General features: G+C 34.1%; 1 protein-coding gene across 6 annotated transcripts in view; it reads right to left on the minus strand.

The window, feature by feature from the left end:
* LOC138695395 (polyamine-transporting ATPase 13A3-like) overlaps positions 1-15,777 on the minus strand; it is a 153,581-nt gene that overhangs the window by 95,444 nt on the left and 42,360 nt on the right. For 5 of the 6 annotated variants that reach the window (XR_011331177.1, XM_069819800.1, XM_069819798.1 and 2 more), the window contains exon 2: positions 14,793-15,529. The exons of the other annotated variant lie outside the window; for it this stretch is intronic. Coding sequence is in view for 4 of the 5 variants with exons in the window: in XM_069819800.1 (XP_069675901.1) it covers positions 14,793-14,904 (112 nt within the window). In the remaining variant the exon portion in view is untranslated. The remainder of the gene's footprint in view (positions 1-14,792; positions 15,530-15,777) is intronic. 6 annotated transcript variants of the gene reach the window in all.

Raw genomic sequence — 15,777 nt, forward strand, 5'->3', positions numbered from 1 at the left:
ACTCGAAACCACCTGTGCAGTTGAACAATAACTATGCAGCTGGTTACTGTTTCCGTCCGTTTTTTTCCCACTACTGACAAAATGTTCAGACGCGACGCGACGCAACATTTTGTCAATAGTGGCAAAAAACCGGACGAAAACAGTAACCAGCTGCGTGGCTGTTCAACTGCACAGGTGGTTTCGAGTCCAAGGAATATGCACCGACACTCTGGAGTGAACAAGGCTCTGAAATCAGCTACAAGGGTTTTTTTGCCACTACTGTACACCAAATCAAAACTAGTCAATTAAAGTAAAATACCAACATGGCTTAACATTAACAAGTGACGTAGATATTTATTTAAAGAAATCAACAGTTCTTTCGTGATATATAGGCCTAAGAGTTAAAAGAATGTAATCAAGAATGAAGAATCATATGTTTGTTTTAATTTTTATCAATACATGTATATTTATAAAATGTTGACGTAAAATATGTCTTACCTCGCACCGAATATCCATAGGGACACCCGTTTCGGGATCCGAGGTGAAACAAAATAAAGGAAGAATTTCAAATGTTTACTGTAACAATATCAGCCACAGCGAAATGTTAATGTTATATTAGTAGCTACGCTATCAACATAACTTGTGTAACGTAACCATACTCAATGACGCCATCCCACCTCGCTACGGACATGAGGACGTCAAAGTTACATATAAAATTACCGTGCAGTGCGGTCTATCTCAGTAATATCTCGGCATTGAGAGCAGCTACAGGCTTGTGCGACCACTCGTTTGATGTGTAATCGCGAGTTCTGCAATATTATTATTCATGTATTTGTTTTAATTGTAGACCTGGCTGAATGTAAGAGAAGGCCTCATACTTTTAACTATGCCAGGTAAAATAAATTATTAGATCTATTATTATTATTATTATTATTATTATTATTATTATTATTATTACAAGTAACTTTCAAGGAATATCACTTTTAGATCAAGATTAATTTTCCGGGCTGAGAGGCCGTGGTCTATTGGTTGGTTTTATACCAGACGTTTCGTCTGCAACTGCGGCAGACATCTTCAGTGGAGTGGTATCCGAGGTCGCAAGACTCTTCTCGGCGTACCTGAGAAGCAACTCAGGTACGCCGAGAAGAGTCTTGCGACCTCGGATACCACTCCACTGAAGATGTCTGCCGCAGTTGCAGACGAAACGTCTGGTATAAAACCAACCAATAGACCACGGCCTCTCAGCCCGGAAAATTAATCTAGATCTATAGACTCCGGCCGTGAAAGCCTACATTGCAATATCGTTTTTGTTTATGTCGTACAAAGTTTTGTCCAATATTCTTTTGAGAAGATTAACTCCGTACGTAGATGAAATTATTGGGGATCATCAGTGCGATTTTAGGCGTAATAGATCGGCTATTGATCAGATTTTTTGTATTCGACAAATTATTGGAGAAAAAATGGGTTTATAAGGATACAGTACATCAGTCATTCATAGTTCTCAAAAAGGCATATGGCTCTGTTAAGAGAGAAGTTTTATATAATAATCTTATTGAACTTTGTATTCCCAAGAAACTAGTTCGATTAATTAAAATGCGTCTCAGTGAAACTTACAGCAAAGTCAGTATAGGCCAGTTTCTAGCTGATGCTTTTCCAAAGCACTGCTGACTAAAGCAAGGAGATGCACTAACTATCACCTTTACTTTTTAACTTTCCTCTAAAATATGCCATTAGGAAAGTTCAGGATAACAGACAGAGTTTGGAATTGAACGGGTTACATCAGCTTCTTGTCTATGCGGATGACGTGAATATGTTGGGAGAAAATCCACAAACGATTAGGGAAAATACGGAAATTTTAACTGAAGCAAGTAAAGCGATAGGTTTGGAAGTAAATCCCGAAAACACAAAGTATATGATTATGTCTCGTGACGAGAATATTGTACGAAATGGAAATATAAAAATTGGAGATTTATCTTTCGAAGAGGTGGAAAAATTCAAATATCTTGGAGCAACAGTATCAAATATAAATGACACTCGGAAGGAAATTAAACACAGAATAAATATGAGAAATGCGTGTTATTATTCGGTTAAGAAGCTTTTGTCATCTAGTCTGCTGTCAAAAAATTTGAAAGTCAGAATTTATAAAACAATTATTTTACCGGTTGTTCTGTATAGTTGTGAAACTTGGACTCTCACTTTGAGAGAGGAACAAAGATTAAGGGTGTTTGAGAATAAGGTTCTTAGGAAAATATTTGGGGCTAAGAGGGATGAAGTTACAGGAGAATGGAGAAAGTTACACAACGCACAACTGCACGCACTATATTCTTCACCTGACATAATTAGGAACATTAAATCCGGAAGTTTGAGATGGGCAGGGCATGTAGCACGTATGGGCGAATCCAGAAATGCATATAGAATGTTAGTTGGGAGACCGGAGGGAAAACGACCTTTTGGGAGGCCGAGACATAGATGGGAGGTTATTATTAAAATGGATTTGAGGGACGTGGGATATGATGATAGAGACTGGATTAATCTTGCACAGGATAGGGACCGATGGCGGGCTTGTGTGAGGACGGCAATGAACATGCGGATTCCTTAAAAGTCATTTGTAAGTATTATTATAAGTGATAATAGACACGTGCGATATACGTTGAAGGAATCATAGTGAAAAATTTATTAAAAGCTGGGACTAATTTCGAAATGTCGCTTCGTATGACGAGAAAATATATCGCATGCCCTTCATTAATTACTTCTCTTATCATAGATCCATGCTCTCCATTTGTAAACCGAAACAAAAATAAAATATTCAAATTAACACAACTATAATTTCATTCATGACGTAATCTACGTGACGGTGTATCCCTCATAAAACACAGAATTATTTTAATGTATATATATTTTTAATTGGTTATTTTACGACGCTTTTTTCAGCTGCTATAGTTATCTAGTGTCTGAATGAGATTAAGGTAATAATACCAGCGAAATGTGTCCAGGGTTCAACGCCGAAAGTTACCCAGCATTTGCTCTCGATGGGTTGAGGAAAAACCCTGGAAAAAATCATCCAGGTAAATTGTCTCAATTAGAATTTGAACCCGGGCCCACTCGTTTCACTGTTAGGCATGTTAACCGTTACTTCACAGCGGTGAACTTTAAAATGTATATCATGAGATTGTATTTCCCACTAAAATGACCTACTTTCAATGAAAATTGAATTCCATACATGTACCCCACTGACAACATGTGCTTTGTATGCAGAGAGCAATTAACCTTGACAGTTCCTGAATTACAAACCAAGAGGTAGAAGACCTTTTGGAAGATCCCCAAAACTCTCGCAGGAGTAGGCCTATAAGGTCTAACACTTGTCAAAAAATAAGATGACGATGACTATGATGATAGTTTGTGAAATGAAAATAAAAGCGGTGTAAGTAAAATACTTGTAATCGAGCCTCCAAACGTAAGGTTGGAATAGAAACAAATTCTAGCCTAACGAAACTTTCGACGGCCCTTTTGTCCACACGTTAAAAATTATCACTTATCTGAATGAGGTTCAATACATTCTCAAAGCTATTCATATCTCCCCTGGGAAGTGTTACGTACATCAGATCGCCAATAATCAATGTCAATGTAAACAGTGTGGTAACATATTTAATTGTAGTTTGGACAGCCCCAGCTATAAGCTTTCCAGACCTTGACTGGCTAGTTAAAAGCAGTGCAAACCAGACCGGCAAGCATCTACACCTCTAAGTAGATGAACGTGGCTTAGAAACAGCACCACTAATACAATGTTTTTCCGTTGGTGTAATTAAATCCATGCCATTCAGAGCCCCGAATTACGAATAAATAATAAATAAATAATAATAAATGAGGTTTGTTTCAACTTAGGCCTATTTGAATAACTACGTAAGTACTGATGAGTAGAATTTTTAAAAATGTTCTGTTAGAATATCCAGAAATCATCATGGCTCGGGTTTCAACATGTTTGGATATAAATTCCGATTAACGTACTCAGATTGGAAGAATATATAATTAATAATTACTTTTATTCTTTTCTACCATTTTGGAAATTTGGCATTCTTTTTTTTTTTTTCTATTTTTACTTCAACATTTTTCAATTTCTGTTAAGTCCTACATCAGATATCAGAACATTTTCTCTATAATATGCTCTATATGCTCTATAATATGCTAATTGATGCAGTTGACACGGACCTTCTATTATGTAAATTAAGACGTCTGAATCTTTCTGAAAGTTCTGTTACTTGGTTTGACTCCTACCTTCGCGAACGTCAACAATGTGTCATTGCATGCGATTATTCTTCAAAATGGTGTGTCGTGAAATCTGGAATTCAACAAGGATCAGTTCTCGGACCTTTACTTTTCATGATCTATATTAATGACGTGACTAATATGATAAAACACTGCAGACACCATATGTATGCTGACGCCTTCAAATGTATTTGCATTTCCACCCTGACGAGACTAGTGACGCAGTAAACAAAATAAACGAAGACTTGAATTCGATTTCACTGTGGGCACACAAATTTGGATTAAGGTTAAATCCAGAGAAATCGCAAGCAATCGTAATGGGACATAATCGTCTACGAAGCACTCTTGATAGTAGTACTATACCACATATAATATTGAATGGGATTATTGTTAAATACAGTGAAACAGTTAAAATCTTGGCATTTTTATGGATAGCGATCTAAATTGGAACACTCAAGTAACACACATTTGCAAAAAAATATTTTCTCAACTTCACTCCTTGTTCCATATGAAAGAATTTCTACCACTTAGTCTAAAAAAGAATCTTATTCAGACGCTTGTAATGCCCCATTTTGATTATTGCGATTCCTTGCTAACTAATGTAAGTTCACTCTTAGCTGAGAGACTACAACGTGTTCATAATGTGTGCATACGATTCATCTGCAATACTCGTAAATTTGACCATATAACACCTTGCCTCCAGTTACTTTCATGGGTGCGTCTGAAGGAACGAAGAACAATACATTCACTGTCTCTTCTGTTTAGAATCATGCACACTTCTACTCCGAATTATCCGTTATCGCGCTTTCAATTTCTTACAACTCTTCGAAACTGACATCAAGAATTTCTTTCTATCCATCATCATGGAACGTCTTTATACTCATCTTCCTATACTGTAGAAATACCTCGCCTCTGGAATTCGTTACCTAATGATGTCAGGGACTGCCGGACTTTATCACAATTCAAAATTAAATTGGAAAATTTTGTCTTAGTTAATGGTTTTAGGTATTGCTAGAAGTATTGATTTGTGTTTTTTCTTTCTTTTTTTTTTTTTTTTTCTTTTTTAATCTAGATTATAATTGCAATTTTCTTGTTTATGTTAGTTAATTAGTTAGGATACAATTAATTATGATACTTAATCACGCATTTAAAGTTTGTGTGACTGCAACCTGTGTATATTTTTGTGTGGCTTTACTTTGTTTATAGTGTTTTTTTCTCTCTTTCTCTTTATTTTTTGTGTAGCTTTATTTTGTATATAGTGTTTTTTTCTCTGTTTTTCTATATTATTGTATTTGTATTCCTAGTGTTGTGGAAGAGAAGGCCTGATGGCCTTAACTACACCAGAATAAATAAATAAATAATAAATAAATAAATTCATTCACAGATTCTCCATGGTTGAATTTCAAGAAGACAATGGTCATGCTCTAAATGGTCCTGCTATGTTAGATCTCTCATGATGCATGGAACTTTGTCATGTATAACATTTCTGTTGTGATATTTCATTGTTTAAAATATGAACCTCTAGCCAAATAGGCTATGTACTCTCATTGTATTTGCAGAAAAGATGTAACATGGATTCTTAGAAAAACATACATTTATAATTTAATTCTTGAAGTTATGCTTGTCATATATGGCTTAAATTAAACTAACATAGTCTATATGCATTTGGAATTCTTGGAGGAGAAGAGATATTTCGAGTCCTGAGGGGAATCTCCATCACCCAGTCCAGCATCTGAATTAATTACTGATGAAAACCATGATCAAGGTGGTATTTTAACAAATATAAAACATTAGTATGTCAAAAACTGCTAACATATTCTTCAATACTTTTCTAATTTGAAGGATAAAAATTTAAAATCACTGTAAAGTGTGTATCCAATGCCTACCCACTTCACTTACGTAATTCGGGTTCCGCATATTGCGGATAGATGGCAGGACTGTGACCCATTTTTAATTTGCACACCACATCAGCAGGCCACACTGTGCATGATTTGTATCTGTGGAGAGTTATGTTATGCGCTAGGGTAAGTGTAGTTCAGGGAATGGGTGAAGATGATGATGATGATGATGATGATGATGATGAGGAAGAGAGAAGGGGAAACCCGGTGCCAGCACATAGCTTACTTCTAATAGCACCAAGGGAGTCGCCATGCTTAACATCCCCATCCAATGGACGAATTACTATCAACAGTGACATATGCCTTCTCTTCACATGCACTGTGGAGAGATGTGGGATTTAACCCAGGCATATTGATGCAAAATCTAGTGTTCAGAAGTTGTGCACCGCCACCTCTCAGTCACAAGGTAGAAAATTTTACACGAAAATCTCTGACTCCACTGGGAATGGAATACAGGCCAGCTGGTCTGAAGGCAGATGCACTACCACAGAGATAGCTCGCCGGGCAGAATCATTAACGTGGCACAAAATATTTTAATGCCAATTAAATATATTTAACCACATAAACATGAAACATACTCTGCTTTATGCTGAATATTGAAACCCCCCCCCCCCAAAAAAAATCAGGGTAATCCTCAGAACAGATGTAAACTCATGAAAGGTAGAAACTTCGAACACTCTTTCATTCACAGCAGTTCACGGAAAGATAAGGCTACTTAACATTTTGAATTCTAAGTTGATTCATCTGTTTAATATATTAACAAAGGAGAAATGTTACACTCAATTCTGATCATCATCATCAGTAGCAGCACTACAATTCATACACAGTTTTGATTTCCATCAGAAAGATCCTCCAGTCTTCTTGATCTGAAATTTTTTTCCACACTTCACAAGCATAAGTAAAAATATTTTTTATAACTGAATTAGGAATTTGCAAAAGGGACCAGTCCATATTTTTTGCAAAATTGAGCTATAACCGTTTCTGGCTCTTCTTGGATTTCAGCATTAGAAGGAACCAAGTTCTATAGAATGTACACATTTAAATTGTATCTCAACATGTTTGGACTGTTATAGCCTACATCCAGATCCATGCAAAAAGGTTCTGTGTTGTTTTCTTAAGATTTACTTTTGCGGACTTGGTCCCTTCTGCAAATTCTTGATTCAATTGTATTATATATGTTCAGTTTAATTTTATTAGTTATATTTTTACTCCAGAGGATGAAATTCATAGCAGCGATACATTTCTTGTTTTTGATATTCTCTGTTTGATTTCTGCTACTTAAGTATCATTTTTACTTATTACTGTTCCTAAACATTTACATTCCAAATCTGTTTTCATACAATTACCGTAACTTCCTATATATCAAATAATTTCTGTATTGAGACATTAATTAGACTGTCCAAAATTAAGAATATGAGTTAAGACTTACATGCTGTTCAACATGGTGCGATATCTCTTAGTTTTTAAAATGGATTAACGACCAAGATTCTGGAATTATGTATCAGTTCCATTACTGCAGAAAGCACAAAAAAGGGGACTATTAGTTGGATCCCTTACAAGCCTGTTCTTTCTCTTCTATTTCAAATTCTGCGCACATCAGCCCGAAGTTATATGTCGTCAAGCTCCAACCATAAAGTAAATACTCGATCTCAGATCACCGGTACATTGAGTATACCTCATTATAACACTTCCCGATACTCTTCATCATTCACCATTTCAATTTCTCGTCATTGGAACTTCCTACCTCATACCTTAAGGAGCTGTCAGATATTTAATTTCAAAACCAGGATGTCAAATAGATTGCTTAGACTGTGAGCTTTCCTAAAATATAATTTTTTCTAATATATGATTTTTATTTTTGACATATAAATTTTCTTTATTATTTTAACAATTCGATTCACATTACTATAATTTGTTTGATTTTTAGAATTACATGTAACTAAACTTGTTTTCATTTGCTATTATTATTATAATTTTTATTAATTATATATTGTGCCTGTATTTCTGCTTTTGTTCTAATGCTGGTTGAGTGGAAGAGAAGGCTTTATGGCCTTAATTCTGCCAGTAGAAATAAATCTATTACTACTATTATTATTACTACTACTAATACATCAGTACTTGGTAGGTTTCACTTTTCCTGACTTGTCTGGTAAAGTTCATATACGGAAGATATGTTAATATGATGGAAGGTGAGAAGGAAGATGACGACATGTAAAAAAATTAAGTTTAATTTTGTTTTCCGCCATTTTTCACCTATTTTTTAATATAAACAAATGAAGGCTTCACTGCAAGATGTTGTCCCAAGCCTGTTTTGAAGTCGACCATTAACATTTAACATACAAACAACACTTATCAAATCATTGTGTTATATAGGCTATCTTCCACCTCTGTTGTTTATAAGGTACAGATGATCGGAAAGCCTAGTAACTATGGCAGCACACTGTTTCCTTGTTATATTGTGAAGAACTTTCTCAATGATCTCGCGAAGATCTTGAAGACTATGTGGAATAGGTTCAATTGGTTGAGGGAAAACCTCAAGGGGGGGGGGGAGACCCAACAAGGTAACTTGTCCCAACCAGGATTTAAAACCCAGGCTTGCTTGTTTCAAAGTCACACATACAAACAGTTACTCCACAGCAGTGGACAAATTATATTACATTTGCTTAGATGATAGCTGTATAGCAACAAATTTCTACCTTCAGGTATCCAGATTGGTAATTTTTATACCCATGCATAAATCCTTGAAGTAGCAACTTGAATGCTATCTCAATTGCCAGGCATTTTCACTTCCTTTAGCTACTTCTCCAAACTTGAAAAAGGTAATTCACTCTTAGTTCTTAGTTTCAGTTCGCAGTATAACTTTACAGACTTCTAATTATTTTTTCAGCAATACTTCCTAATAACTTCAGAAAAATAAACGTTGTTCTGTAATTTAATATTAATTAACTTCTCCGTTTTCATTGATTTTAACTTTATTACATAATAGGCTACCCTAAAGTTTTGTGATCAATATTAAATTTACATTTTTATAGGATACAAAGCACTGTAGTTGGTATTGATTCAGATAGGACTAAATGCTGTTTTTAAACTCTACCTTTTGCATTTCCAAAAGAATAACATTCTGAAATTTAAAGCAAGAAAGAAGCTCACAAATTTAGTGTTGACTTTATTTCTAATATTCACTTTTTTTTAATATTGTCAGCAAAATTTCATCTAGGTAGGCCTGGTCATGATCAAGCCTCTCTTACATATAGTTGGTTAAGCCTTCCAGAACATGATGATTTTACTTCCCCCACTTGTTAAGGCATGTAACAATAATATGTTTATAAGAGATCAGTTAAAAATATGTTATACCGACACACATGCCAATGTGCACAAAGAAATACTTAAATAGCTGTAAAGTTTTAAAATTTAACTATTTATTCTTGTGTGTACTGTCCTATTGTTCTCTCTTGCTTCATGTATCTGGAAACCCTACTGGAAGAGAAGCAGCATCAAGACTCAGAGGAAAGAAAGTACACTGCTTGCTAATGTGTGATCACAAAATAATTAGTGCATCACTTAAAAATATAGTTACCAGATTTAAAAAATATCAAAGGACATTTTACTGCAATTGATATATAAGCGACTTAATAATAATGTATTAATACAGTGTAGCCTATGTATGTATAAGATAATTAAATAATAATTACTTTTGCAACATTTTAACGAATATTTATCATTACCGGTACATTTGAAATAATACTGTGCCGTTTAATGTGACAATTTAATACTTACTTACTGGCTTTTAAGAAACCCGGAGGTTCATTGCCGCTCTCACATAAGCCCACCATCGGTCCCTATCCTGAGCAAGATTAATCCAGTCTATCATCATATCCCATCTCCCTCAAATCCATTTTAATATTATCTTCCCATCTATGTCTCGGCCTTCCCAAAGGTCTTTTTCCCTCCGGCCTCCCAACTAACACTTTATATGCATTTCTGGATTCGCACATACGTGTTACGTGCCCTGCCCATCTCAAACGTCTGGATTTAATGTTCGTAATTATGTCAGGTGAAGAATACAATACGTACAGTTCTGTGTTGTGTAACTTTCTACATTCTCCTGTGACTTCATCCCTCTTAGCCCCAAATATTTTCCTAAGCACCTTATTCTCAAACACCCTTAACCTAGGTTCCTCTCTCAAAGTGATGTGACAATTTAATATTAAAAAAAAAAAAAATTTAAGTAACATTTAGATTAATATAAAACTACCAAAATTCTAAAATACAAACAAAGTGGTACAAATTTGCATACTGCTCAAGCCTAAACAGGGTGCGTGATTCATTTGTCTTGTCGAGACATTTGACAACTCTACTTAAAAAGAAAATATATAATCTTGTTTACAAGTACAGTAACGAACTAACTAATGTATTACGCATTACTCACTGGGTAACTTACATTATCTGCCAAGTCACTAGTAAATTATATTCAAAGTAACTAGTGTCCTATTTAATAGGAGAGTCATACATTACCTCACATTCAGTTGACTGTAAAATATTGTTTCCGTCATGAATGATTTACTTCAATAGCTATTAAAAATTTAATCTAATCTATTAATCGTACACTGAATGTCAGGCAGTATACCTTTATTTGCTACCCAGCCTGTCTTTCCTACACGTAATGATTTATTCTATTAACACAAGATAGCCTAAGTACAATGCAGAATTTTTATTTTCGTTGGCAGTGTTAAGGCCATAAGGCTTTCTTTTCCCTTAACCGGCTTTAATCAATACAACAGTAAAATGTCTAATACCTGTTTAAATATAAATATTTACAATACACTAAAAGTTCTACAGCAATAGCTTTGGGTTAATTTATAAAGATTATTATATTATATTTGAGATTAAGGGTTTTTGAGAATAAGGTTCTTAGGAAAATATTTGGGGCTAAGAGGGATGAAGTTACAGAAGAATGGAGAAAGTTACACAACGCAGAGCTGCACGCATTGTATCCTTCACCTGACATAATTAGGAACATTAAATCCAGACGTTTGAGATGGGCAGGGCATGTAGCACGTATGGGCGAATCCAGAAATGCATATAGAGTGTTAGTTGGGAGGCCAGAGGGGAAAAGATCTTTGGGGAGACCGAGACGTAGATGGGAAGATAATATTAAAATGGGTTTGAGGGAGGTGGGATATGATGGTAGAGACTGGATTCATCTTGCTCAGGATAGGGACCAATGGCGGGCTTATGTGAGGGCGGCAATGATTCCGGGTTCCTTAAAAGCCAGTAAATAAGTAAGTATTATATTATATTTGTTTCATTAGATTTATTTAAGAGATAAAATAGGCCTATAATAAATATAGTTTAGTTTCAGTCTGCAACTTATCAAATTATATTAGTATAGCATTAATTTTATGTCACATCACATTAAAAAGTTATATTTCCTGGAAATATTTCGAGGAACTTTTTAATGTGATGTGACAGAAAATTAATTCTGTACTAATATAATTTGATAAGTTGCAGACTGAAACTATATAACTATATTTATTACAAATTCAAACTTATTTGAACCCAAAATCTCAATATGACTTTCAAATTTAAGAGATAAAGTCTATGCAAAAAAAAAGTCATAATTTAATTCATGAACTAATGTGATTCAATTCAGTCGATAAGCAATGTAATGTAAAAAAATGTAATTAAGTTAAGTTAGCTAGTTAGCTGATGAACATTAATGTTATAGGCTAGTAGTTTACTACAACTATGCTATAGGATCAAAATCTGAATATAAAATAGATTGATATACCAGTTACGGGTTTGATCACAGTGATCATGAAATAACTTTTTTTTTCGAAAATACCCATAGCAGCCATAAGTCATATTAGAAGGGTCACGTTAACAGGGATGTACGCAAGGCAAGGGGGTGGGTTATCGGGTTGAACCCCCCTCCCCTTGAACTTTAAAAAAAATTACACATTTAGCTTCGAGTATTTTTTTTATCCATAATCGTTTTCCCTTCTCTAATTTTTCACTGTCAGAGTAACAAAATCTACATCGACATTAGGCACAGTCCTACCACTCCTTCAATATAATCCTTGTGCTTGGTGCTGTGGCACGTTCGAATTATAACAATGCTATCTTTATTATAAAGAGACCTATCGCCTAGTACCAACCTTGTAATAAAATGAAACAACACAATGTGAAATTTAACTCGTTATGAAACATATTGAAAAGGATGTTTTAACAGTTCTGCAGTACAGATGTTAAATATTGTGCACTGTCGATTTTAAACTCATTTTAAGGGCGGTATTCACCCGATCGTTAGAGTTCTGATTTTATTGTGAAACATTCGTTTAACGTTTTGTGCATTTGACAGTTCATAATTTAATAATAATAATAATAATAATAATAATAATAATAATAATAATAATAATAATAATCTATACTAATAATAAATCTGTAGCCAAAATTTTTCTGGTAATTTTCGATTTTCTAAAAATAATTGGTGTTAACATGTATAATTAACCATCCTGAAACCGAAAATCGCCTTTTTTAAATTTTTGTTTGTATGTCTGTCTGTCTGTCTGACTGTTTGTCTGTCTGTATGTTTGTTATCTTTTCACGCGATAATGGCTGAACGGATTTCGATGAAAATTGGAATATAAATTAAGTTCGTTGTAACTTAGATTTTAGGCTATATGGCATTCAAAATACATTATTTAAAAGGGGGGTTATAAGCGGGCCTGAATTAAATAAATCGAAATATCTCGCTTATTATTGATTTTTGTGAAAAATGTTACATAACAAAAGTTTCTTTAAAAATGATTTCTGATAAGTTTTATTCTTTGAAAAATGTTGATAGGACTGATATTTAATGAGATAAATGAGTTTTAAAATTAAAATAACTGCCATCTAAGGCGGTGTATTGAAATAAAAAACAAATGACGTCGTCTATAAGGGGCCTTGGAAACAACAGTCGAAAGCTATGAAACATAGCCTACAGACAATGTTTCTGTGTTTGTATGAAGTAATATAGGAAGCTAAATTAACCGATTCGTATAATTAATTATTATTTCATCATTGGAAAGTGTAGTTTCTATGGATGGACATAATGCTATAATGTTATTACAGTAACTTGTGAGTGAAATGAGGACAGGTAAGATTAAAATAGCTTCTTATGCACAGAAAACTTGATAGGTTATTCTGTATATTCATTTCCTGTATTTCTTAAAATAATGTTTATGAACATATTCATTTTTATCTGAGAGAATTAACGAACAACGAGAGTGTATTGATTTAGTATGCAGTAATAGTACGTTAGCTTAGCAATCCATTATTTTATAATTCAAATTTTAACTATGCTCAATTGAATCGTGTTAAAATACATAAAATATATATATGCAATAAATGCAATGCAAAAAAATTGGGTAATGAGCCAAGCAGATTATGTTGCGCTGTTCCTCCTGAGATTCAAGAGCTCCCACAACAAATTAAAAACTTTCTAATTGGAGTACATCAGTTACACTTTTTACATAATATAATATAATATAATATAATATAATATAATATAATATAATATAATATAATATAATATAATATAATATAATATAATATAATATAATATAATATAATATAATATAATATAATATAATATAATATAATATAATATAATATAATATAATATAATATAATATAATATAATATAATATAATATAATATAATATAATATAATATAATATAATATAATATAATATAATATAATATAATATAATATAATATAATAATAAATCTGTAGCCAAAATTTTTCTGTTAATTTTCGCTTTTCCAAAAATAATTGGTAATAACAATTAATAACATGTTAAAGGAATTGTCATTGCACCAAATGAGTGGTCTCTGGGTCAAAATGATCGCATTTTAATATTTTAAATACAATTTAAATTACGTAACATATTAAACGATTTATCCTTCTATCAAACAAGAATGTTCCCTGGATCAAACGTCCTATTTTAATTATGTAATTACTTTATATTTATTTCTAACGGGTGCAGCGGAGTGCACGGGTACGGCTAGTAATAATAATAATTCTGATCAGTGTAATATGTAGCTAGTCGGAGATGTATGCAATAGAGGAGGAAAGGAACTGGCCACCCTATCCCATTATCTTCTGGCCTAGTTGTCTCATAAGTGGTGCCTTCTTGGTATCACTTGAGAGGTTCAGACCTGTCTTTGGACAGTTGACTAAACAACAATAATATTGTAATAATAACAAAAATATACCGTAACATAATAATAATAATAATAATAATAATAATAATAATAATAATAATAATAATAATACATAAAATTTAAAATTCCAATTATGTAAATTGTAAACAATTTTAATAACGACCTTCCCCCTTGACAAAATTCTGCATACGCCACTGGTCATGTATAATGACAATGTGTACTTGGTTGTCACCATAACGCAACTCAACTCCACACCAATTTTCTAGTTTACCCTGAAACTCTTCTTGCTTCATCACCACGATCATTATAATCATCATCATCATCATCATCATCATCATCCAGATCACGAATTGAATCTTGTGATCCATTATGGTCTCAATTGATTCAAATTTCAAACTGACTTACATTCTAAAAGACAAAAAATTAAGCATAAAATATAACCTTTGAGGAGCTCTGTGTTCTGCTCATGATGGTAGCGGTGTCGGTGTCCCTTCACCTGACTGTAGGGATTGCTGTGGAAGCCCAACTTGAGAGGGCTGGGTGTGCCAGGCATAGTTCCTCGCGGTATCACACACAGCTAGCTGTCCTGATTACTCTTCATGACACGGCACAACAACAAGTGTCACAACACAAATCAAACACAAACAACCTCTTCAACGTCACATTGTCTGTCTAACATGTCATGTAGAAACAGAACACGCAACTCTGTTGAGGTTCTGTCACATCGAAACACCAAAGAGTGTCTTCCTAGACTGTTAAGCCACGAAATCAGTCCTGACACCACTCGGTCGTATTACTATCAGTCTGGACAACAACTGCCGTAGTGACGGAGAGAAAGCCGGTGTCAGTCTCCGGGATCGGGCTTCTTCCAACCCACATGCGGGTGCAAAGCCAGCCTTACTACGTCTGCTACTTTGTGGTTAGGACAAGTTTCAGATAAACTTGACGACATCACGAGTTTGTCGGTGGCCGTTGTGTCGGACACCACTTGTTCTCTTTTCAACAACTCTTTTGTTATCTTTAGCTTAAAGCATTAAGTACCAGTCTACAAGGCTGTGGTGTGACTGAAGTTGAAAAGGTCCTGCCACGAGATTGCTGAAGTACTTGTGGGGTTTCTCGCAAACAACGGCTTGCACATCAATGTCTCAAGAAGGGGCATGGTCCTACACAACAGTTTCCTGCAAAAAATGATCATTACAGCAACCTTTCGTGTCTGCTACTGCCCTAATAAGACATTAAACTCTCCTTAGCTCCTTCTTACAAGAGAACCGTTCATAAAATAATGTCAAAAGTTCATCTCTCAGTGTATGCATGCCACTTGTTTCAATATTCAAAAACTGCTAACTGCTGGAATGCTGCATTGTCATAAAAAGTTACTCTTGGCCTGTAATTTCATATAATGAGTGAGAGAATAACTACTGACATT

This window comes from Periplaneta americana, chromosome 1 (genome assembly GCF_040183065.1).
Source record: "Periplaneta americana isolate PAMFEO1 chromosome 1, P.americana_PAMFEO1_priV1, whole genome shotgun sequence".
Classification (NCBI taxonomy): Eukaryota; Metazoa; Arthropoda; class Insecta; order Blattodea; family Blattidae; genus Periplaneta; species Periplaneta americana.